General features: G+C 44.1%; 5 protein-coding genes across 11 annotated transcripts; 2 read left to right on the top strand and 3 right to left on the bottom strand.

Annotated features, from left to right (window-relative positions):
• Positions 1–1,071: 1,071 nt before the first annotated feature.
• fn3krp (fructosamine 3 kinase related protein) lies at positions 1,072–3,007 on the bottom strand (the record flags this gene model as incomplete). Its single annotated transcript, XM_079178218.1, has 6 exons — positions 1,072–1,712; positions 1,805–1,927; positions 2,039–2,121; positions 2,271–2,362; positions 2,498–2,649; positions 2,867–3,007. The coding sequence occupies 6 exons, from the start codon at positions 3,005–3,007 to the stop codon at positions 1,374–1,376; spliced, it is 930 nt and encodes a 309-aa protein (XP_079034344.1). The 3' UTR covers positions 1,072–1,373.
• Positions 3,008–3,240: 233 nt separating this feature from the next.
• arl16 (ADP-ribosylation factor-like 16) lies at positions 3,241–4,423 on the top strand (the record flags this gene model as incomplete). Its single annotated transcript, XM_079177847.1, has 5 exons — positions 3,241–3,317; positions 3,614–3,668; positions 3,771–3,887; positions 4,003–4,118; positions 4,215–4,423. The coding sequence occupies 5 exons, from the start codon at positions 3,241–3,243 to the stop codon at positions 4,378–4,380; spliced, it is 531 nt and encodes a 176-aa protein (XP_079033973.1). The 3' UTR covers positions 4,381–4,423.
• A 597-nt stretch (positions 4,424–5,020) lies between these two features.
• Positions 5,021–14,797, bottom strand: epn3a (epsin 3a). Of its 7 annotated transcripts, XM_079177840.1 has the most exons (12): positions 14,781–14,797; positions 14,015–14,106; positions 11,290–12,040; positions 9,414–9,532; positions 8,761–8,838; positions 8,247–8,336; positions 7,628–7,711; positions 7,177–7,306; positions 6,768–6,926; positions 6,577–6,651; positions 6,245–6,484; positions 5,022–6,122 (listed from the first exon to the last, which is right to left on the bottom strand). In XM_079177840.1, the coding sequence occupies exons 3-12, from the start codon at positions 11,885–11,887 to the stop codon at positions 5,836–5,838; spliced, it is 1,860 nt and encodes a 619-aa protein (XP_079033966.1). In that variant the 5' UTR covers positions 11,888–12,040; positions 14,015–14,106; positions 14,781–14,797; the 3' UTR covers positions 5,022–5,835. The 7 variants fall into 7 exon arrangements, with proteins under 7 accessions (XP_079033970.1, XP_079033966.1, XP_079033969.1 ...); XM_079177844.1 differs by lacking the exon at positions 14,781–14,797 and having other exon boundaries at positions 5,021–6,122; positions 6,768–6,923; positions 7,177–7,263; positions 7,651–7,711; positions 14,015–14,295; XM_079177843.1 differs by lacking the exon at positions 14,781–14,797 and having other exon boundaries at positions 7,177–7,263; positions 7,651–7,711; positions 14,015–14,294.
• Positions 14,798–16,630: 1,833 nt separating this feature from the next.
• On the bottom strand, positions 16,631–19,056 carry LOC306709679 (E3 SUMO-protein ligase ZBED1-like). Its single transcript, XM_079177926.1, has 2 exons — positions 17,834–19,056; positions 16,631–17,715 (listed from the first exon to the last, which is right to left on the bottom strand). The coding sequence occupies exons 1-2, from the start codon at positions 18,955–18,957 to the stop codon at positions 17,049–17,051; spliced, it is 1,791 nt and encodes a 596-aa protein (XP_079034052.1). The 5' UTR covers positions 18,958–19,056; the 3' UTR covers positions 16,631–17,048.
• A 2,787-nt stretch (positions 19,057–21,843) lies between these two features.
• On the top strand, positions 21,844–23,133 carry rasd2a (RASD family member 2a; the record flags this gene model as incomplete). The annotated part of the gene is made up of 2 exons (XM_079177209.1): positions 21,844–22,416; positions 22,622–23,133. The coding sequence occupies exons 1-2, from the start codon at positions 21,867–21,869 to the stop codon at positions 23,131–23,133; spliced, it is 1,062 nt and encodes a 353-aa protein (XP_079033335.1). The 5' UTR covers positions 21,844–21,866.
• Between the last annotated feature and the right edge of the window lie 1,605 nt (positions 23,134–24,738).

The following is a 24,738-nucleotide window of genomic DNA, read 5'->3' as shown; positions in this document are numbered from 1 at the left end:
CATTTCATTTTATGGTACTTTATACTTGTTCTCTACTACCTTGCAGATGACAATATTGTACTTTTTTTGACAGCTACCTATAACCTACAAGTTAGTTTTCAGATAAAGATTTTACAAACAAAAGTGATCAGTAGGCCTATAAATTATGATACCGTGTTACAGATCTAACAAGAGTATATCAACGATTTTAAATTAGCTCAACCTCAAACAACTATAACATTTAAGTGCTTTTAATGCATCAATAATAATGGTCCAGTAATGTGGTAATATCATGCTGACAGGGCCCATTCAGACAGACAAATAATCATTTGCTGTTAATACTTTTGTACTTTTACTCAAGTTAGTTACATGTTGAATGCATGACTTGCATTTGTAGTATTTGTAGTGTAGTACTTTTATCTTAAATCATTGAATACTTTTTCCATCAGTGCAATTTCCCAAGCATTTGTTAGGCTACATAGCAGAGCTGTGAATTACTGGTTCAATGGCACAGCCTGTACCACTGTGATTTGTCATTTGAAGTCAAGTTCATATAAGATTGTGAATTTATAACTGAGAAAACATTAAGAGCATAAAGACAAAAAAATAAAATATATAAAGTCTATGGGTGCATCAAAATCTGAGAGCAAGTTCTGAGTATGTCTAATACTTTGTTGTATGCCAGTGCTTGGAAGAAAGGTGCACAACGGCCTGGGAGAGGAAGCTGTTGTTCATTTTGGTGGCAGGGATCAAACTAAGACTTATTTATGATGATGGAGGTCTTACAGTCTGATTCCCTACCGTTCTCATACCAGATAGATAACAAATACAGCAGGTCAGGACAAATACTTTGGTTCATCCCAGGATGTACTGTTGACTAAGCGGTGGATATTAAATATTTCAAGGATTACTTAAAATACAGCGACATTTTGTAGGTGTACATGTAGTGACGTGAATAAAGTATAAAGTATCGCATTCACCGGGAAAATGTGATGTCCTTTGCACAGCCGTCCAATCAGTCAGTGGCTGGTTCAATGCAGCCAATACAATAATTAAAATAATTAAGAAAAGAGCTGAGGTATTGGTGTGTGGTAAGCCTTTCCTTTTTAAACAGTTTTGCATATTAAGGGTCATGTTTGGTTGTCAGCAAGCTACACACAAGTCAATATAGGAAATACAGAATTTAAAAATACCTATAGAGCATATATATCCTTGTTCAAACATGCAATTAAAGATTTCATACGAAGCACGTTGGTAGAGATGGAGCAGACAGGGCAAAAATCTTTAGCTATGTTGATTCTGTATTGTCTACACATTAGCATCTGGCAATATATACATAATACTTGGTTTGAGTTTAAGACTATGAAGCTTTCTACAAGTGAATGTTAGCGCAATTACTTCAGTAGGTTCTTCATAATACTTATTGAAGAGCCCCTGTAGCCCCCACCAAAGTGGTTCCAGTGATTCAGATAGTGGACGAGTTGGTAAAGCTGGTTTCTCTTTGCAAAGCCTGGTGCTTGAGGAATCTTTTCATGGTAAGCAGAGTGAAAAGAGCTGTTGAAGCCACCAAACATCCCTGCGATACCAAGCTCATACTCTGAGTGGCCGTAGAAGGAGGCTGGGTCATAGATGACTGGGCCCTCGGCACACTGTGCCACGTTGCCTCCCCATAAGTCTCCATGGAGGAGAGCAGGGACAATCTCCACATCTGTGAAAAACTGAGGGATCTTCAGCTGTAAATAGAAGACACAATATGTAAGTTGTTCTGTCAAAGCATTGATACAATCATAGGAACGTGTGTAAAGTATGTTTTGTGTCTGTGCACCTGTAGCTTGGCCCATAGTTCTCTGGCCTCCCTGTCTCCATAAGATTTCTCCACCATGTTAAGCTGGTGCTGCAGCCTCTGCTGGGAGTAAAACATCACCCAGTCATCCTGCCACTCATTTTCCTGGGGAGGTAAGGGACAAATACAGTAAGGACTACCGTCACATCTTCAAGACATAGACACCACATACTTAGTACACAGCCCAGTATACAGACACAATACGTTTCTTTTTACCTGAGGTAGATATCCACAGCATGTAGGTACACTGAAGCCAAATTTTTCAACAACCGCCACCTCTGATTGTCCAGCTCCTTTCCCTGTGTACAGTCAAATAAGTTATCTTTAATCAGCAAAAAACTAATTTAAATGATAAGAGTTAACTGGTATTCACTGTAGCAATGGCAAGAGGATGAAAGATGTTTTCATGCATTTGTCTATGTACGAAAGTTAGGTTATGGTGAATTACCCACAGTCTGCTGCTCTTTATTTAATTTGTCCAACTGTCTCTTGTTATGAACATGCAGATCTGCCAGCTGCTCTCCTAGGTGCTTTGAGTACCTACATTGGATTTGAAGAGAAAAATGTATTTTGTATTTTTTTTAAAGCACAAACTACACTTGCACAACTATAGTTTCATGTTGCCCTCTATTCTACTGATAAAGTGCTGAACAAATTGAATGAGAGAGATCTTACTTGGTAAGACCTCTCATGTCCAGATGCTCCATCACAAGTACACATCCTCCTGTGTCGAGTTCAATCACCTTCACAGGCTTGGGGACTTTAACAGTGTCTGTCTTTAAAATGGCTTCCAAACTCGCCATCTCCCCATCAAACATCAATTTGGCCTAAATCAAACAAAAAAAATCGGATTTGGGCTGGTGAGCAGTGCAGTGGCACATATCTTCACTACTTTGCATTGTGCGTAATAAGTAATTAAATGGGTCTCCATCGTAATATGTGCACACAGTGCACACAGTCTAACTGGCTTTCAGAGGGTGTAGCTAGTGGGCACCAGCTAAACACACGTCACTATAATAATCTGAAACAATGATGATAAAATACCTCGCTCTTGTGATTTATCTTCACAAACACTCTCCCAGTGTCAGTATCATAACTCTGGCCCTCGCTTATACATCCTCCTCCTGAGTGACCGGTGGACTTCAGCATGGCGGTGCCCAACTCTTTCTTTAACTTAGCTTCCATTATTATTTCCCACAACCAATTTTTTTGTGGACTTATCGTAGCACTAACGCCAGAAGTTCAGTTTAGTTTAGTTCCGTGGATGTTGTTTTTCTTCCGTTATATTAACACGTGATTCCTACTTCGTCCTATCACAGGGACGTATCGCGGTCACGTGATCGTCGCCATGGTGCCACATGAAGCTACATCGGTTACATGCTACCACTGTAGCTTCAGTGTCCTGCTGCAAAACCGAAATGAGCAGCAATGACATTTGTCTGCTTCTTGGAGCGACTGGTGTCGGAAAAACGTTGTTGATGAAACGTTTACAAAATATCCTTTTGGCCAGCTGAATGTTATGATCTAGAACTGGAAAAGAACCTGTAAATATAAAGTGTTGTGTAGCTTCACTAACGTTAGCTAGCTAACCCAGCTAGCTAGTTTAGCCTAGTAAACTGCTATAATGTTAGCTAGTAGCTAACGCAATACACAACCGTTAACTAAGTAACGTTACATTTAAACAATATACTAACCTAAATAACTGACCAAATATATAATATCATATAAACAGTTTATAGACGCTAATGCACTGGCTCCTGTGGATATTTTTCCTAACAGATTTAGTTTACAGCTCAGTTTGCATGGATTAGGTGAACTAGGGGAACCTCCTTCTACTCTGCCTACAGTAAGTAATATTGTAATATTTTATACTTAATACATTTGCAGGCTCAGTTTTGATGAGACCGGCCATCTCTGTAATGTCTCCGATCTCTTTTAACCTCCACAGGTAGGAACCAACCTCACAGACATGACACTGAAGAAGAAGAAGGTGACACTCAGAGAGCTGGGAGGCTGCATGGGCCCTATATGGCCGAGTTACTTCAAAGACTGCTCCTCTGTCATTGTATGTTGTTTTTTTTGTAAACAAGCTGCATCTATTTGTGACATTTGGTAGAGGTACACAAACCGACTGTCGGTGTCATTTCACTGAATGTTTGTTTCGTTTTGTTTTCTCACAGTTCATAGTGGACTCAGCCAACATTGCTCAGATATCCTCGTCCTGCATCCAGCTGCTGTCGGTCCTCTCCGCTGAGCCTCTGCACAGTGTTTCTGTGCTTATTCTGTTGAACAAGAGGTAACACTCACACACACACATACACACAACAATCCCTACTTTCACTTGCAATATCTGCAACATGTTCATGCCATCGTATATTATCTCCTTTTCCAGGGACGTGCCGTGCACCATGAGCCTCGTAGAGATAAAATCCCTGTTTAGAATGGATGACATCATTGCATCTGCTACTCAGCCAATCACGATACTGGAGCTCAGTGCCCGCACTGGACAGGGACTTCAGGAGGTGCTGAGCTGGTTGGAGTCCATCATAGTCAAGTGAACCATCATCGGTTTGGGATTCTACTCTCACATGAGTTTGGATGATGACTTCAAGCCTTTTGGTAAAAGATGTCGGTATCCTCAGTGTGCAAATACAGAGGATTTAATGATGTGTTTAGTGTTGGACCCACTGAAAAGCTGTGGCTGTATTTTTGGTACCATATAGTGACTGTTAATAAGGGCGAATGGGGAAGGAGATGTATTGGTGATATCATGGCAGGAGTGAATGATGTATGGTTGACCATTTTACCATTTGTCAAACCAACACTACTGTAGTTCTTGCCTCATGTTAAGTATTCATTATACTGGTCACTTTGAATAATTCAATCCTGCACAGATAAACAGCAGACTGCTTGGATTCGTGACCGACTACAGTGTGATCCTCATGCTCCTCTAAGAAAGGACTAGTTTTATTCTGAAACTAAATAAGCTCTTACACCTACGTTTTAACGACTAGTTAAGTGTGAGCAACACATGAGAGTGATGACTGTAAGTGACGCAGCATAGTGGTATTGAGTCACTACCAGCAGGGGGCATAAAGCGCACAACAAATATTGTAACTGGTACAGGGCGTGTGCCTGGTTTGTGATGATTTCAGAATGAAATGTGTTGATGTCACAAGAATTGAGGAAATAAAAACAAGGAAACCAACTGAAGAATGAGGCAGTGTTCCAATTATACCCTTATATTTGATGAATCAGTGGTTCACACGCAATCAATAAAACTCTTGATTCATACATTTTCTAATGTTGCCTTGCTTATAGTGAATTCTGAAGCACTTCCAGTCCTCCCAAACTACATTTCATTCAGTTAAATCCCAGAAATTCCATTTCACAATAGTAAAATCAAGTACACACTGATGTTTCTCATCAGTAACCGTATTGATGCGGCAACATTTCAAGAACCGGACAGGTCTCTAGCTCGGGTCTCTTTTAAGAAATCTATGTTTTTTTTACACTTGTATATAACAGCAGCAGTAGCCAGCGAAGCCAATCACACAAAACAGCTGAGTGAGCAAGAGACTTGTTGACGACTTGAAAAGCCCTAATACATTTGCCTGGTAATTGTGGCTAAGTGAAGCGACAACAAAATATTATCAAACTGTGCTTTTGTGTATGTTTTTTTTCTTCTTCTGATTTCAGATTGCAATAGGTTATGGCCATAAGAATGTTTACATGACACTAATGGTTTGTGATACAAAGGTGTTATTTTTTTTTATACTCTGTTACTGCATCATCAACAAGAGGAGCAGGACAGATTATTGCAGTAAGGAGCAGAACCAGCTTGCATCAATCTAAGGGTGACCGTATTATAATACAATATAAAAACTAAGAATAGTGTTTTCATACAAGTCCTTGGGGCTGAAGTTCAATCTGCAGTTAGAGTTATAATTGGAGAGCATAACCTAAAGGCATTCCCCTTTTTTCTTGGATATTTTCTCCAGTTTAGTCGATCCTCATAAGAAAGGGTTCTGTGCAGCCTGTGATCCGTCAGTGCTGGCTGAAGAGAAGGGCAACAGGGGCTCAGGGAGGGTCCCTGGCAGGCCCAGGCCAGGCTGGGTGGGGTGAGTAAGTGACATGGGGAGGCTGGCAGGCTGGTGGCTCATAGGCAGGGGCAAGGAAGCACTGTATGGAAGAGAGTTGCCCTGGGGAGCTGAAGAGAGGGCGCCGAAGCCCATTTGATTCAGAGTTAGTTTGGGCTGCTCAGCTTGGAATGGATTGTTGGCTGACGGCGCACTGAGGCCTAAACAGAAAGACACAAGAACGGATTTAAATCTAAATTTGCAGCTATCAAAGCACGTTCCTGGTCTTCCCCCTGGATCAGAGAAGGAGTGTTGCATCTACAGTCAATAATACAATAAATACCTGATAGGAAGGGGTTCATGGTCTTGGCAGGAGGATTCGCTGGGATCAGTCTATCCAGGTCTACTAAGGATGCCGCTGTGGGGCCCAGGAAGGCCTCAGGTGTCCGGCATGTACGAGGACTGGGGGCTGCCAGGCTTTCTCCCAGACGTGACAGGTCAAATAACTCAGGGCTGTCCTCCCCCCCTCTTCCATTTACATTCACCTGACCTCCATCCATGGCCTCATCAAACAGATCCCCATCTAACGGCAGAAAAAGGAGCAAATTCTCACAATGCAAGTTCTTGGGATGCACAGAATCACAATGAGAAGAGTAAAAGTAATGTATTGTTTACCTGAGGGGCTTCCAGGTCGGGGAAAATGTTCCCTGCTAGTTCCTTTGAGGGCTGAGAATGGATCAGCTCCTGATGCTACAAACATACCAAAACACAATTTACTTTTATTATTTAAATATGTCATTTAAAAAAAACATGTTGGCTTCTCACATTTATTTCATATGGCTGAGCTGTACGAGTGCACGCATCACCTGCGTTGGCAGGGAAGGCCCATTCTCGGCCGGCGGCGTTTAGGTTGCTCTGCGGGTCGTCCCAGGGGTTGACTGGGGGCTCCCATGGTGGAGGGGGGCTGTTGGATGTTGGCGGTGCCATCCAGGGAGGATCTACTCTCGAGGCGTTGTTGCTGCCTACTTTAGCAACAGAGAGGTGAATTAGAGAGAGAGGCGCCCGTTGTAGCATGTGAGCAGAGCAAACTGTACTGTGAACATGAAGAATGAGGAGGTTTTCATTAAAACACTGTGCTAATATGGTATTTCTGAAAACACCTGAAATGAATCAGGCCGCAAATGTTTCGGTCCTCAAAGAGTAAATATTTGAGGACTATAATTTACTACATTTACTACTCCTGCTTTGGTCATGGTTAGCTAACTCGAGGCTCACCCAGGGACTCCCAGGGGTCTGTGCTCCCCGGACGAGCAGCTGCCTGGCGTGGGGCATTGTTCCATCGGGGGTCACTAGGAGGCTGATCTGAGGGCAATGCAAAAACATCTACCAAGTCCATGAAGGCGGTCTGACCACAAAAACAAGAAAAAAAAAATCTGTCAGTTCAGTATATTGCTTCAACACTCTCAGATAGTTCTCTAATCCATAATGACAAAGTGATAGTTGAGTTTCAAAGAAAAACAGGTTTTGAGATTTTCACAGTGTGTGTTAATGGTTAAGATGTAAAACCTGATCAGACCCAATAATCCTGCCCATCATTATTATGTATTATAATTTAGATTTTGGTCTTTGTTCTATAGATGCATGTTCTCAAAACCCCAGTAAGCTACAGTGTATGGTTATATTGCATCACCCCCATTGAGATATTCCATACCCCAATAAATCATACCCCGCCTTTAGACTCCATCTCACGTTTGCTGTCCTCCAGAGCTTTCTTCAGCATCGACTCGTCCCCTTGGCGACTGAGTTGCTCCTGTCACCAGATACAGACACATGGACGCCGTTGGGCATGACAGCTTCCAGCAAAAATTCCCATATTGTTACATCATACTATATTTATGACTCCGCGACCGCTCACGAGCACAAAAGCCAGTTTTCCTCGGCAACCTACGTACGACCCAGATATAGATGTGTGCAATGGGCATAAACCGGAAGATTGAGCGGTCAAAAGAGAGGAGAGAGCAGAGCATCACTGTGAGCTCGAACAGAGCCGCTCTGTTGTGGCAGAGTGAGAGAGGAAAGAGACAAAGAGAGTGAGGCAGGGAGAGTGAGGTGGAGTAAAAATGTTGCAAGAGATAACACGACAGAGTGATAGGTACAAAATAGGCAAAACTAAAAAAAGCAGAAGGTAAGGAAAGATTTAGAGTCAGAGAAAATAATTAAACGTGGGGAAAAAAAAACAGAGGATGACTCCCTACTACATTTAAAGAACTCTGGTACACAATACATTGTTTAAATCCCAGCAGCTCCAAAACAAAAAGTGTCTCTTTGACACCCAGAAGCCCTACCTGCTGGTGCTCCTCCTTGCTCAGGCTCAGGGCTAACTGGAGCTGCGAGTCCTCATCCATTTCCACTGCAACAGGTGCAGGTTGGACTGGCTGCGAAGTTAACCGGGGAGGGAATTGCAATCAGTATTTGGTCAACAAAGTGTAAATAATGCTTGTAGAAACTCACAGCACTGTACATTGCATGCAAGTCTACAGGTGTCCCAGGTAGAGTGAAACGGGTCAAACCCTTTGCCATGAGTCTCTCATACTACTGAACTAAGAGGAGAGATTTAACGGTTAGTGGGACAGAAGGATGAAGCCTCGTTCGATTAGTCGCTGGAGAAAATGACACGTCCTTTTGCTGTTCATGGGTTAAGGGAGGCCATGGAGAGTGAGAAGTACATGCAGGTGTTTCTCAGAGGGGCCCAGACGGAGCGGTGAGGTTGGTTTCAGTGTACAGAGCAACAGGAGATGTGCTATAGAGCATTAGATGCAAAGGAAGAGTCATCCCTCCCTGGTCCCAGCATACTTGTACCTTCTGGGTCTCCTCCTTGCTGAGCGTCATAGCGATCTGGAGCTGGGTCTGCTCATCAATATCCACTGTGGGAGGTGGCTAAGGGTCAAGCAGGGAGGATAAGGAGGAAGACTAATCAAAGGGAAAGGTCAACGCTTGATTTTGCTTGAGTGATTCTTAAAGAAATCTAACGATTGAAGGTTGATTAAGAACAGAGGAGTATCACAGAAACGGCAGTGCGCTATGATACATATTCCTCGTCGTAGCCGAACAGAAGTCACAGAGGGCGGCGGCTGCCCTTGCCATGGAGACTTTAGGAGTGGATCAATGCACACATCCTGTCTGGCTTCTCACTCGTTGTCTCGCAGCTTCCTCACTCTTCGGCATCGCTCACGCCGTTAATGACCACATCAGAGTTGATGATATCACTTTCGGTTAAAGCTTCTGGAAAATGGTGGCCTTCCTAGAGACAGGCAGTAGGAGCGCCTCACCCACCATGACAGACCATGTCCAAGCATGTGTGTGTGTGTGGGGGAGACGTTTAATGTTTAACTGCAGCGTTACAACATGACATGTCGGCTGAGAAGCCCCTTTCTATTGGGCGCATGTGCTGTAGAGATTAAAGGTTTGTCTGTGCTCAGTGTGTGTGTGTGTGTTATCTTTGTTAGAGGTACCTTTTCACTCTCTTCTCGGCTCATAGCCAGGGCCAGCTGCAGCTGCAGCTCCTCTTCTCCACTGGTCGCGGGCCGAGCTTGCTCCATGTCTGGAGCAACTCGGGGAGAGGAAGAGGAGGCTACAGAGGAAGAGCAGAGGGGAGACGGTGTTGAGTGAGGAACAGGGAGCAGAAACATAAACAGATAGATGGAAAACAAAGAAAGAAACACTTAAGGGTGATTTTTAAAAAGGCCAGAAAAGGAGCTGGCACTGTTTTTTTGCATGTTAATTTTTTCTTCTTCCACTGCCCGTTGTTCAGGGCCTTTGCTGGCATTGCTTGCCACTGCCTGCCTGCACTGAGAACAATGGTGCTCCTGTGTGGAGAGTTGGGGCGGTGGAGGGGCGGAGGAGTGGACGATTGGAGTAGAGCCCACCTTATTACCCTGAATACTCTGGGTGGGTCCCAGGGCTCGGGTCCTGGTTTGAAAGAAGGGATGGGGATTGGGGATTGGGGGGGGGGGGGGGGTTTGATTGCTGGCAGTGTTCCAGTCTGGGTGTCAGACTGTCGGTCACAAGGCTAAGAGAGGGAAGCAGGCCACACATTGGCAAAGTTAGGTCTCAGAAACCAATCATTTCCAGTGCGCTGCCCCTCAATATCCTGCGTCTGAGCTGGAATGCTTGCTGCCAATTAGCTGCTGCCAACCTCTTGACCCCCACCCACGCCATCAATCAGCATTCTGTCCAACACTCCAACCATGTGCCAGTGTCCTCGAATCGCCAAGAGATCCACCAAGGGCAAAGCAAGTGTATATTGCAAAAGAAATAATTATTTACTGCATTTACACAGCCCAGCACACAAGTCTGTAGGTGTGAAATTGTTGTGGTTATCCAGCCTGAAAGCTGTCTGCTCCATTTTATTATCACATATAGTATATGATTTCCCTGCATATTGCAAGCCCTGCTCCTATTCGACGTGGCAACTGTTCATGCCAGATGTTTCCCCTGGCACACGTTGTTGCCTAGAAAAGTATGCGAGGAACGTGTATCAAGTGGAAAATGTACTGGAGAAAAGGGACTTTTGATGGATTATTGGAAATAAAACAGATACTAGCTGTGGGCATATCTCTGTTTAAACCATGTAACAGGCCTCAGACATCAGAGTAACTGATGCAATCATGAAGCCACAGCTCTGCTACTGACTGACTAACACCTTTTAATCAACACCATTAACCACGCAGACCACAAAAGTATATGGTACACACCAGGCATACGTTCACGAATGCTACTTGGTGCTTTTCCACAATGTGTTTTCAGGTTTGAGTCAATGACATCAGATGTCCAAACCCCTACACACTCACAGAGGGATCACTTCGGTCTTATATTATCTTGCCACCTAACCAACATCTCTGCAGTAGCGTAACAGATCATACTTTAAAGTAAACACGGTATCCAGCTGTGGCTTCACAGTAGATTGAGACAACCACACACTGGGCCTCCTCTCTTTTGTAAATCCAGTTTAGCTGACGTGACTGTAAACAAGAGAATGACAGGAATGCGGCTGCCCAACCGTCAGAAGGGAGCAAAACCCGAAAAAGCAAAAAAGAACAAGCAATTCAATAAATACTCATCAAGGCTTCCATGTTGGAATGTGCTGCTGGTATTAAAATAGCACGTACCTCCACAGGTGAGAACCGATTGGCCTACGGGTCTCAAACTGTGCAGAGACTAGAGCTATACACCTGACAGTGTCGCCACAAGTTGAAAAAGAAGATCTATGACATCACGTGGGATGATTTATCTGATAAACTTGACAAATGACGGGTCACATGCCAAAGAAAGTATTCAGCCGTCTCTCACATGATTGTGTAGATGTTATAAGATTTGCCTGCTACTCACAGTGAAAAGAGGACGGTGAGCCTCTGCACCTGCCATGCTCATCCCCATGGACCCCTGCCGCGCTGGGCTGGCTTGTGCGACCCCCCGGGTACGGAGGAGGCAGGGATCCAGAGCCCAAGCCACTGGTGGAGCCCGCCATACGCGTCTTGGTCTTCAGTGCCTGGCTCCTCTCCTTCTTCAGCTTCTCCTCGTCCTTCAGCAGAACCACCAGTTGCTTGGCCTTCTCCCGGACATTGACACCTTGGTCGCGTCCATCCCGATCCATGTACTGGAAGTCTCTCAGTGTCTGGATGGTGTAAATGTTCTCCCGGCACTCCTGGGCCACACGCTCAGAGCCTGTTTTGATCAGGTAGTCCAGCAGGGTCAGCGCCTTATAAACATGGCGCCAGTTCTTACCGTGGTCGTTGAGCCGCTTCCAGATCATGCCCATAACCTCGGTGAAGGCCACTGCATTGAAAGTCAGGTCTGCGATTTCAGACATGAGCGAGCTGGGAGGACCCCAGGGATCGTTGGAGGTGGCCTCACGGACCTTGATCTCGGGCTCCGTGAAGTTGTTGACCATGTTTTTCATCTGGCGGCGGAGCGATGAGGTCTGCATGATGGCAGTCGTGTTTCCCCGGTGTCAAGAGATAGTCCAACAGCAGGCCAGCCCACTGTGTTGCCTCAGGCGAGGTGGGTCGTTTCAGTGGAAAAATGCAATGAAGTCGGCCTTCTACTGGGAACTTCAGGGATGTCCACGAGTGGGTTTCTGCTGGAAAAGAAATAGAAGCATTCAAATATTAATGGAGAGAGCTTTTGAACAGATAATACACACACACAACACCATCTTTAGTGTTGTTACTCCTTTTGCATGAGGTTACTAACAACAATGGGGACTACAGCTGAACTCTCACACATTTGTTCACTCTTTAATTGTGTTCGGAAGGAAAGAGAAACAACTCAGCACCTCCCAGCGATGTGAAACACAACACCTGGGCTCAGTTCTCCCTGAAACCACTTGAAGAGATCTGTGTGAGTGCATACAGTGCATTGTTCATCAGTAAACAATGATCAGCTTGAAAGCTATATTCTCAATTCAATTTATCTAAATATTGTTTCCTTCACTGAAAAGCAAATATTAGTTTAGACTAAGGGACTTCAACCCAACCTGCAGGTGTAGAAGTGTGTTTTGGAGTGAAAGGGGGCAGGGGGGGGGGGGGGGCTCCACCTGTTTTTCTGACCTGATTACATCACCACAGCAGCAGTAGGGCTTCAAAGCATTCAAAGACTCACAAAACTGTAAGTCCAACAGAATCACTGATAGTGTGTGTGCATATTATACACACACACACACACACACACACACACACACACACACACACACACACACACACACACACACACACACGTATAGTGTATAGTGTATGCACTTTGCCCTGGACATTGGACTGCTTCTCTGTACACAGCCGAGGCAGTGAGTCAGTTGAACCGATAACTTTCCCCTCCCAGATCTGTCTCAACTATTCAGCTAAGAACTGAAATGGACGAACATTTCACTTAAGAGTCGAGTGCTGAGTCATGTGCAAGCATTTCCAAATGTTAGAAAAAAGGGGGGGCATGAGATGCGAGAGATGGGCTTTAAAATGGCCAATATATACTATGAAATATTTGAATAAGATCAATGTGCCATGTTGATACAGTAATAGAGAAAGTGAGCTAAAAACGTTCCAGTGTTAACTCTTTAAAAAGGACCTCAGCAGGCTTTGGGGCATACTATGAATAAAAGGTGACTAATATCAGTCACACTATGTTCTATGCTGTGAATAGATCATGAAGTGGTCGTAGGAGACAAAAGGTTTGTGATGACTAAGTCCCATTATCTCCCGATCCCCGGGGTCACTTGGCTGTCTGAAGGAATACCTAGATAGTCACTTCCTGTAACTGAACGTCGGTAGAGTGGTGGTTTTGATTCAGCTAATGACAGAGAGAGAGAGAGAGAAGTGCTGTAACAGGAGAGATCAAAGGGTTTCTAATCCAGGATGCCTCCATTGCACTCACACCCATAATGAAGATACATTCATGTTGTGACTTATCGTACAAATTACTATCACATAAGTCAAACTGATGTGTCGCCAGGGGAGGCGGCACACTCCCTCCACCTCACACATAAGGATTTATTCTGCACATAACACACATTCCTGAGAAAGGGAAGATATATCTCACACAGGTTACAGTACTGTAACTTGTGACCTTGACATGGTGACACACTGGACTCTCAAAGTATTTACTTTGTCTGCTTTCCACTTTAGGTTATTCGATTATTCTGTAAAAGCACATTTTCTTGTTGAGAAATCCAGCAAAGTGAAAAGTGAGCCCATCATTAGCGAACATTCTTTATCCATGGGGCACTTATGGGAAGCAAACTGTTCCCCGGGATCAGGCCTACGTGCTCGTATGTTTCATTGTGCCCTACATATATGTGTAGACAAACCACAGACTGTAAACACCCAAAACCGCTGGATGAAAAACACAGGTTTCGACTCAACTTGCGCCCTTTTTGTCCCAAACTAGGACGGCTGGAGCCATTGTCATGCACGTTGCGTCAAAATGGGAATGATCGCGTAGGTGAAGTGTGTGACCGTGACTCAGCTGTGCTTCCGAGTTTGAAAGTTGAAACCTCGACAGAATAAAAAGAGAGCAGAACAATCGCTACGAACCACGATCCACGATTCACTTTCCCTCTTACCTTCATGTCATAGCGCGTCGGTGGGGTCCCAACTTGGGGAGGCTTTGGGTGGAGGAAGAAACGCCTCTCGGCATATCCCGTAGAGAAAGGAACTAGAGTTAAAAAAAAAAAAAAGGTATTCAAAGCGCAGAGGAAAGGCTTGTGTACTCAAACATGTATCCACAACCACAGCGCGGCGGTGCTGTTTTGTTATCAAACTAAGTTGTGTGTGCGCGCATATCACAATCCAGGCTTGCAGAGGACACAGCCCCCCCGTTCAAATAAAACACACACACACACAGTAAAAATGGATGGAGAGGGAGGGGAGGGATAGGAGGGAGGGAGGCCCACTCGGTGCATGCAGAGTCAGACTTAACCCTGTCACTGCCGGATGGAAAACAATCTGAGCTCACTGGAGCAGGTGATCGGAGCACGCGGAAAGAATCCCACACAGGATCGTACCGCACAGCGAGGCGCAAAGTCACCACAGACTGCGCTGCGTAAATGGAGACACCTCTGTTAGGACACATCTACTAATACCCTATGTCTTTCTCCTAAATAACAGTGAGCCTAAATTACATTGTTTAGCACATCACTGTGCAAACAATCATCAATCTGCAAGTCATTTGATATTTCAATATTACAGAGAGTGCACAGACAGAAACATATTGGGATATTACAGTTACAGCAAATACCATAACATGTGTTGTCTAAACCAGTGGGTCTAAACCTATAATTGGACACCACAGACACTTTAATTTCCCATAGTTCAATGCTGGTAGCTCACCCTAGCAGAGTGAGTGAACATCCCAGCGGGATTCTTTCCTCTTCTGCAGTTTTATGGTTGCATCTCTGCTCTTTACTTATTCATCGCAGCTAATGGGATGTTGTCTGAAGTCACATGCTTATATCCATTATACAGGAGCCAAATATTTTCTGTATTTACGTTAGCTTGGATTCTGTTAAGGTGTGTGAGGCAATCTCTGCTGTCTACTAGCTGTCTATATGAAAGCACAGAGGGATCATATCATGACGCCAAAGTGTGTAATATGATTACCTAAGGCTGAGGGAGAAGCAGCAGGAGAGAGCAGTGGGGCCTTGTGGCTGGTTGACTGAGCAGGATATACAGGAAATACCAGCTCCACCTTGAAACAACAAAGGCATGAGTCTTGGAGACAACACACGAGGCAAAGTGTACAAAAATCGGAAGTTTATCAAGCAGGGAACCTGCCTCGCAAACCAGGTATTTCTAGTTCTCACAAAGGATTCAAATCAGTTAGAGTGGGAGGACATGTTGACTTGTTGCTGCTCCCTGTTTAGTGTTCATGTGACTCTCAGGGATCAGGTTGGTGGAGCCAAACTTCATATACCACCTCCAGCCCTCCTCCTCCCAGCGTTGGCACCCCTCAGTCTTTATTTCTCCTGAAAACAGATGCCTGAACACTCTTTGTTTTGCAACAAAGGCCTGATGAGGTCAGTGCAGGGGGGGGGGGGGGGGGACAAGCAGGCGAGGTCTGGGACACCAGAGGGGGAGGAGAGAGGGCCTGCTACTGCACGGAGGTGACGTCATGTGGCAGAGAAAGTCTGACTTCTCTCTGGGTTTGTGTGCATGAGCCAGAGAAGAAAACACGAAATGTATGCGATCACTGATCTGCCCACTGGAGGATCCTGTTTCTTAAGTGTTGTTGTGTGAATCTGTTTCTCTTTGCTGCCCTCTAGTGGTTGTGTGTGTGTGTGTGTTTTCTGGTGGGTCGTGTTGGGTTTTCGTCTGCTTGCTTGTGAGATATTAAACTGAAGATTATTACCAAGGCCACATTCAACAAATTGCACTATAATTCAACTGTGCAATACCCTGCCATTACTACTGCATTTATACTCCACATTTCAAGAAATAGTCTTATTTCTACTATTCTAGCATTTATATTTAACACACTTCTCAGCATTTTGTGTTCGCTTGTTTGCACTGTGAATGCTTGTTGACTGTGTTTGATGCACATATGTCTTATATTTGTCATGCCTTATTTATTGTTTACTTATATTCTCTACATATATGTTTACATGTGTTCTTGCTTATGTGTAAGAGCAACTGTAATGTACCAATTCTACCCTGCGTATCAATGAAGTGTTTCTGATTGTGATTCAATATCAACTATAAAGGGTCCTTTAGACTCCGACTCATTTCTTTTAAAGTCGTTTTTCCGACATACCAACCAATTTTAGTTAGTTACTTATTTAAGAAAAACAAATATTTACATTTGAGAAGATAATATCTTTGAATTTGGGGAATGTTTGATGTCCACCATCAACATTTTAGCTTTAGAGTATTGGTTTGGTTTGTTTCTGCCTTGGGAAATAATCCGAAAAAATATTTGTCCTTCCACATTTGCGTGGTGTTGCAAAGCACCACAAAGAGACCAAAAGTTTGTTCTATATACATACAAAATACCACAGTAAAGTGAAATGACTTCAGATGATGTGATAGAACTTTTAATTTTTGATTGGGTCGATGATGGGGTCCAATCATTTCTATGAATACAAACCTAATCACATTGTTATGCGCAAAATTCAATAATGAATTCAAAAGTAGTGTATTTCGCTATAAGTACTGCTATATGAACAAAAAGTACAACATTTGGTTTGCAAACATTTTAATTAAACAAATACAGTGCTTTTTAACAGTATTCCCTTCACACAGTAGCAGTTCAAATATTGTAAACCTCAACTTAAACATTAATGTAATCAAATCAAATATAAAACAGAGCAACAGCAAGCTAACGTTTATAAATCCGTTTTCTTTCTGAACAGGTAGCAGCAGAAACATTTTTCTTTTATCAGGGAGCAGCAGAAACAGTCTATGTTCATAGCAAGTGTCCCTGTTAGAGTGAGGTGAAGTGGTCGAGCACATACAAAAGTACACAGCTGGGATCTACTGTGCAGGAGGCTTTTTAGTCTGTGAAGTCCATGTTTGTACTGGATCTCCTTTGGAGAATCTCAGTAAAAGAAAAAAAAACACTTTCAGTGATGCAGGTTGAGTAGTTACAGACTTTACATTTTCTTACTCCTCTGCGCCGAGCCAGTTGCTGAGACACACAAGGTCATTTACATTTTCAGATGATAAAGAAACTCTCTTCTTCTGTACAATATGACCAGCAAGAGAAAACAACCTTTCACAGGGTACGGATGTTGCAGGTGTGGCCAAGTACTTCTGTGCGATGGAGGCCAGCCTGCTGTGTGAGCCTGCATGTTTGGACCACCACTCTAACGGACAGGCCTCTGTGCTGATGGTGGGCTCCGCTCTGTATCGACACACACCGCTCTCAACCGAGTCTTCCTCCTGTTCAGAATCAGACTCCGGTGAAGCAGCCAACAGGGCCAACTTTTTCTTTGGTGGCTCAGATGTCGTTGCTTCCACGGGTTGCTCTGCAGCAACCCTCTGTTCCGTGAGTAAGGTGGTGACTGAGGCCCACACCTCAGCCCTCTCAGCCCTGGGTACACACCTGAGGTCCTTGAATCTCGGGTCCAACGCAGTCGCAATCTTCAGATATGCAACGTTGTCGTTTTCCTGGCGCGTCTTCAGGGCCGTTCTGAATGTAGACTTGAAGTTGACCACGTGGGTAGGGTCGTCATCTGAGCTCTCCATCACCCGGGAGAGATGGCAAAAAGCAGGCAGAACCACAGAGCATGAAACGTACTTTTCTCCTCCCAGAAGTTCAGTCACGTCCCTGCAACAGAAAAAATATATAATCAAACCCATTTCAGTCAAAATGTATTGCATTCACTCACTTATATACACATATTCATGCTATACACACACACACACCTATATGATGTAAAATATACCTGCAGGGCTCCAGCAGCGTTTCCAACCTCTGCAGATTGTCCATTTCAGCTGTGGTTGGCATGGCAATCTCGGTGTTGTGTGTGGCGAGCGCGTCCCTCAGTGGCTGCTCGTTTCTGCGGACGCTTTTTATCATGTCCAGAGTCGAATTCCATCTGGTTGGAATGTCTTGTACAAGCGACTCCTTCTTCTGTCCGTGTTCAATTTGTTGACGTTCTAACTCTGCAGCACTTGCCGGACTGTGTTTAAAGTGGCCCACAACTTTTCGGCACGTGGCCAGGACGTCGTCAAACGCACCGTTGTGCACAGACACCGTGACAGAACGCTGGAGACTGTGCGCGACGCAGGGGACGTGTTCAAACGGCAGACGTCTCGCGGCGGCGACCGTATTGCTCGCGCAGTCTGTGCTCAGCGTGCTGACTTTGTCCGACACGTTCCACTGCTGCGCGACATGAATAAAATGTTCCGCGCACGTTTCTGCAAAATGGCTGTCTTCTGTTTTCATCACAGTCAGAGCATGTGACTGCAGCTCCCACTTTTCATCGATATAATGCACCGTAACTCCGAGGTGATGATGGTTACCCAGCGACGTCCAGTAGTCTCCGGTGAGAGCAACAGCTGGCGCACGTTGTAGCGCCGCTTCCTTTGTAGTCCTCTCCTCTTCATACAACTCGTGTATTCTTCTTGTGACGGTGCGTCTTGAGGGAGGCTCATACGTGTCGTCATTCGTTGCGATCCTAAGCACGTTCCTCAGACCGGCATCTTCCACAATACCAACCGGCCTGCAGTTTGTAGCTATCCACTTCGCTATGGCATTTCTTAGCTTGTCTTGCTTTTGTTTATCGACACTTCTTCCACAAGCTGCATCCGACGTAGTCTCGCGAAGCTTCCCTCCACTTTTTGTGAGTGTGGGTGATTTGCTGTAATCAATTTTGTGTAATGCATTTAAGTGATACTTCAGACTCGAAGTACTCCGGTGATAAGAAAACTCGCCTTTGCAGTGGGTACAAATAACTTTGGTTCTATCAACTCCGCCGTATGGAAGAGGTTTATAATTAAAATTTCCATGTAATATTTCTTTCTCCATTGTTGTGTCCCCACCAGTTCTTTTCTGTTCCCAGTTCATGTGTGCTCTGTAGCAGCCTTAGGCCCACCCGCGATGCTCTCATTGGTTGAGACGCGTGATGACGCCCATCCCAAGCCAATCCTGATCAACATCCCGCCCCTCCTGTGACCCAAGTTTGTATGTGTATTCAGAGCCAGTGAGCAACGGATTTTCAAAATAATAGTAATTTTTAAAGAAAACTGCGTTAACGCACGATAAAATAAGTGTCTGCGTTAAATAATTAATGCGTTAACGCGATAATAACGCGGTTTTTATATATATATATATATATATAATATATATATATATTATTGCTGGACATATATATATTTTTTCTGTTGCAGGGATGTGGAGAAAGAGCAAGTTCAAATCGTGGCAGCGGCAGCTAGTAGAGGCACTTCCTGTTGCAAGCTCAGCTGCATACTATTACAATTCAGCATTTTTTTACTAAACCAATTACAACTACCAACAGTCATACCTTCAATGACCTTAATGTAATGTCACATATTGTCAAATAACGACAGATAAAGGCTAAACTGCCGCGGCACCTCTCCCAAACAGTGGCAGCTGCCACAAACTTGCTGCGGCAGCTGAGCTTGTAACAGGAAGTGCCTCTCTACTAGCTGCTGCTGCCACGGTTTGAGCCAGCTCCTCCTACTGGGGATGTGACCGAACCTCTGGGAGGAGAAAGGTATGTTTCATGTTCTGTGGTTCTGCCTGCTTTTGCCGTCTCTCTCGGGTGATGGAGAGCTCAGATGATGATTGCACAGAAGAAGAGTTTCTTTATTATCTGAAAATGTAAATGACCGTGTGTGTCTCAGCAACTGGCTCGGTGCAGAGGAGTAAGAAAATGTAAAGTCGGAGGAATATGGATGAATGCAGTTAATTTTGTCATTCTGTAACTACTCAACCTGCATCACTGAAAGTGTTTTTTTTAACTGAGATTCTCCAAAGGAGATCCAATACAAACATGGACTTCACAGTCTAAAAAGTCTCCTGCACAGTAGATCCCAGCTGTGTACTTGTTTATGTGCTCGACCACTCCACCTCACTCTAACAGGGACACTTGCTATGAACATAGACTGTTTCTGCTGCTACCTGATAAAAGAAAAATGTTTCTGCTGCTACCTGTTCAGAAAGAAAACAGATTTATAAACGTTAACTTGCTGTTGCTCGGAAGTTGCCGAGTTGTTTTTCTGTAAAAAAACTAGATAAAACGTTAATGCCCTGGCAAATAGCTTTGGTTTTATATTTGATTTGATTACATTAATGTTTAAGTTGAGATTTACAAGAAATATTTGAACTGCTACTGTGTAAAGTGAATACTGTTAAAAAGCACCGTATTTGTGTAATAAAATGAAACCAAATGTTGTTGTACTTTTGTTCATATGCGCAATACACTACTTTTGAATTCATTATTGCAATTAATCGCAAAAAAAATCATGTTATTAATCTCAATTAAAAATTGTAATCGTTGCCCAGCACTAATATATATATATATAATATTATAGGCTAATGCTAACAGCAATTAGCCTAATAGTACTGTGACTAAGTGCAGTTTAGTAATAGCAATGATACACGACTGCCCTTCAGAGAGGGAAATTATAGGAGCAGTAGCATTAACTCTTGTGTTTTGTTGACTTTTTAATAATTTTCTTTTCTTCTGACCTTATTAAAACCAAAATGTAAAGTCCAATTAGCCACGAACTTACATCAAATACTGAAATGGATCTATACAGGGATTGATCAAACCTCTGTTGCTTTTCCCATCATGGTTTTCAGTTTTCTCTGAACTGCACTGTGGCAATCAGCCTATCTGTATGCCTGCATATCCAACCCACTCTTCAGATTTCCAGAAAGAGACTATGTGGGCTGTTCATTCAGAGTGGCCTTGGTGCACAGAGTGGTGTGATGGAGAACAAGCTGCACTTATTCAATATGTTCTCCTGCAATCAACCAACAAAGTACTGTTCAGGTGTACTTTTAAGTCAGGTGTCCTTCAACATTCTTGAGTTACCTGACAATCTCAAATAGAGCTATACCATATTTATTGATGCAAATGAATGCATTCGTGTCCTTTACTATAAAGCAAAGGTATGATTTGTATAGCCCTTATAGTGACGTCTTCATCACTGCATCACCAGGCTTCATAAATCCTATAGAGCAGAAAGTGATGTCTCCATCTTCACCCTGACAGTGTCGTGATCACTTCAGAAAACGATGAGGTTTGCAACCGCTCATAACAGCCTCATGAATAACTAACTCCCAGATGCACCGTTATGTTTGGCTGCTCTGGACCGTATTTTATAAAGTGGCTTCTGTTGGGAGAAGACTGTTATATTAACATAACAATAGAATAAAAAGGCAGGAATAAATAGAACTGAAAACGTACCGGTGATTATTGTCACCATGACAGCTAGAGAATGAACAGAGTTAATTAGTGCTCACACCTCCAGTGTCCATGACAACAGGGATTTGCAGATAGCTGGACACTATGTCCATCAGTTCATTCATTATCCATAATTAAACAGGAACACCTGAACGTGAGGTGCTACAATAGTACATTCATTATGTCAGAACAGATGAGAATGTTTCTGTTTTATTTACAAGGGTTTTGTCCCGAGACAAAATGTTCAAAAGCATAATATAAATCTGATTTGGATTATTTTGAACACATTTGGAAAACTACTCTTTCTATGTATTTTTAGACTATAGGAAAACTGCAGTGGTGTAAAGTGGAGATCTTGAGTGCTGTTTTTGTTTGTGGCTTCTTTGTGCTTCTATATAAGGAGCGTGCTCGCTGGATGAGACGGTGACGCAGACACTGCGCTAGGTGCTTGTGTATAAGAGGGGCCACTCGGCTCTGTTACAGCGCACACATGGGGAAGCCGGTTAGCCTCGTCTCGGTGTCTGGAGACGCTCGAAAGAACATGGAGGTGAACGCAACTGAGAAGATTTACCTTCCCGTTGATGGCATCCTCGAAATGTTCAACTCTCTCACCGGGCATCACGAATCAGACATTACGCGCCCAGTTCTTCAGAGCGCAGCCATCACCACAGTACCGCAGCACCCCAAAGTCTCAAACATATCGAAGACGAGCATGGGCATCATCAAAACGGTTAAAGGGCGCTTGAAACATCAAGACAAAAGAGCGGTTTCCCCAAGGAGGTCTTCAAGTTCCGGCAATCGGCAGGTTTCGACCGATCGACTCCCCAAAAGGTCCGTGGATCTGCTGGAGCTGGGTCTGACCAAACGCAAGAACTGTCTGAGAATAGTTGTGCTCGGCGCACCCAAAGTAGGTAAAACCAACATCCTCCAGCGGTTCTTGGGTAAAGATTTTGAAGAGCACTACGAACCCACAACCGAGGACTTCCACAGAAAACTGTTCCACATAGGAGGGGAGGCGTATCAGATAGATCTCCTGGACGCAGCTAGTGAGAGGGACTTCCCTGCAAAACGGAGGTTATCCATACTGACAGGTGAGCCCCTTGATCGTTAAGAATCACTGCAGTTGTTTTAAGTATCAATAAGATGCTTAGAAATAGCATTTTACAAGAAAGAAACTGTGCATGTGTGGTGTTTTAGGAATATGATTTCACATTAATATGTCTTTATAACCTCAGTGTAGGCTATTCCATTGTCATTCATTAACGTGATGTTCTCTCTTTCTCTCTCTCTCTCCAGGTGACACCTTCCTGCTTGTGTTCAGCTTGGATGACAGAGAGTCCTTCGATGAAGTCTGCCAGCGGCTCAACGAGATCAAGGCTGCCAAGGCAAAGCTGCTGCATTTAAAACATCCCGCGAGGGCGCCAGTCGTGATATGCGGAAATAAAGCGGACCTGGCGGCACCGAGGGCCGTCAGGCGGTCGGAGGTGACGGAAGCGCTCGGCGAGGACGTCGCGTTCTTCGAGACTTCTGCCAAAGACGGCACCGGCATGGAAGGTGTGTTCCGGGCTCTTGCCACTCTGGGCGGACTGCCCGACGAGACGAGTCCCACGCGCCATCAGACCATATCCATCCTCAGCTACCAGTCCATGTGCATCGGCCCGCGGGGCAGGAGAGGGAGCCGGGGGCTCGGCGCGCCCTGCGCCGCCGTGGAGCCTCTGGCGCGCCGCCCGAGCTTCACCAGCGACCTGCGGCTGGTGCTGAGATCCAGCACCAAACACAACAAACCCGAGAGGTGTCACATTCAATGAATCGTGCGCCTTCTCGATAAACCAATTGTAGTAGTATGCTGCAATGTCATATTATGTAAGGGGTTATACTCTGCAGCACCTGGCTGGACCAGTGCGTTCATCTTTTGTGATTTTTTTTGTATATGTAAACTGTATTTATATAATCCTATAATAAAACATTTATAATTGTCACACGTGCCTCTGCTCTATCATTCAGTTTATTTCAGAGGATTTAGGAAACAGGTCATTGAGACAGATAAAGATTGAGCTCACGGACGTCAGCAATCAATTGTTTCAAGTGATGATGATACAAAATATGACCATAAGTGTGTGGGAGGGAGCTCCTCGGTGTGAGGAGATGACTCACACAGCAACCTTAGAGGTGTTACAATGCCCGATTAATCAGCACGAGTAGCCTACACACTCATGGGTCACTATGGTGTTTGGAGGGAAAAAGCATCGTTTATGAAAGAGGGGGGAAGGTGAGAGACGTCTTGGACTCTGTGAAATCAGCACCATGGAGAGAGCCCTCTTCAAACTCTGCTCTACCACCTATAGTAGAAAGTAAATGTATTAAACACTCAGCCTTGTCTTTCTTACATATCCAACCCACTCTTCTGGTTTCTGAGACGTGTGTGGGCTCTTCCTTCAGTGTCCTTGGCTTGTGAAGAGGATGGTTTGACTGAGACAAAGCCACAGTTATTGGGCAATAGACTGACTTGGAGCATGCTATGTTCAGTTCGGCACTTTAAAGTCCGACAATGTACGACACATCTGCCACTGTTTCCTTTCTAAAGTTCCCATCAGTTCTAAAAAAATGTCTTTATACGATGTAAACTAAAACCAGTGCAGTCACTGACAGAGGTGCTGCAGAGGACTCATCACTATACATAAGCCTCATGAATCATAGCAGAGCTGTTTCACCAGCTTTTTTACCCCCGAGAGCGTCGTGATCACTGCAGAAATCCAGTAGTACTGCTCATAGCAACGTCACGAATGACAATATCACAAATGCATTGTTACGTCAGGCTGCGCAGGCAAGTATTGTGGCAACAACACGGTTGAGTCAAATGTGCACCAGTACTGGAACTGACTGGATCAGTATGTGTTTATGAATCTCTCTGGCTGTAAGAGCACTCGTTCTTAGCAGAAAGGGAGAGGACATACGTTGGTGTTCATCACATACTGTGTATTCTCTCCTGTAAGGTTTGTTATTTAATTGATATGTTGCTGAAGGAGCTGTTCAAATGAATCCACATTAAACTGACACTTAAGTAGAAACACTTTGTAACTCTAGAGAAACGTCGGAGACCGTTATTTGACTTTTGTTAGTTTAGTTTGTTGAGTTTATAAGCAGTGAGGTTGCCAGAGGAATTTCCTTCAAAGAGCTGCTCAGACTGAACAGAACATTGTCTCTATTTCTCTCTATTTCCTCTGTAACCAGTGACACATTTCATATATTCTCCAGGAACATTCCAAGGAAATACCTAGGAAAGTGTTTCAACTAACTATTATTTTTAGTGTCGCATAATCTGTCGATTACTTTCTTGATTAATCAAATTATTGTTTGGTCTATAAAATGTCAGAAAATGGTGGAAAATGTCGTTCAGTGTTTCACAAAGCCCA

Source organism: Pholis gunnellus (genome assembly GCF_910591455.1).
Source record: "Pholis gunnellus genome assembly, chromosome: 17".
Classification (NCBI taxonomy): Eukaryota; Metazoa; Chordata; class Actinopteri; order Perciformes; family Pholidae; genus Pholis; species Pholis gunnellus.
The sequence above is the reverse complement of the archived record's forward strand: the minus strand, read 5'-3'. Positions and strand labels throughout refer to the sequence as shown.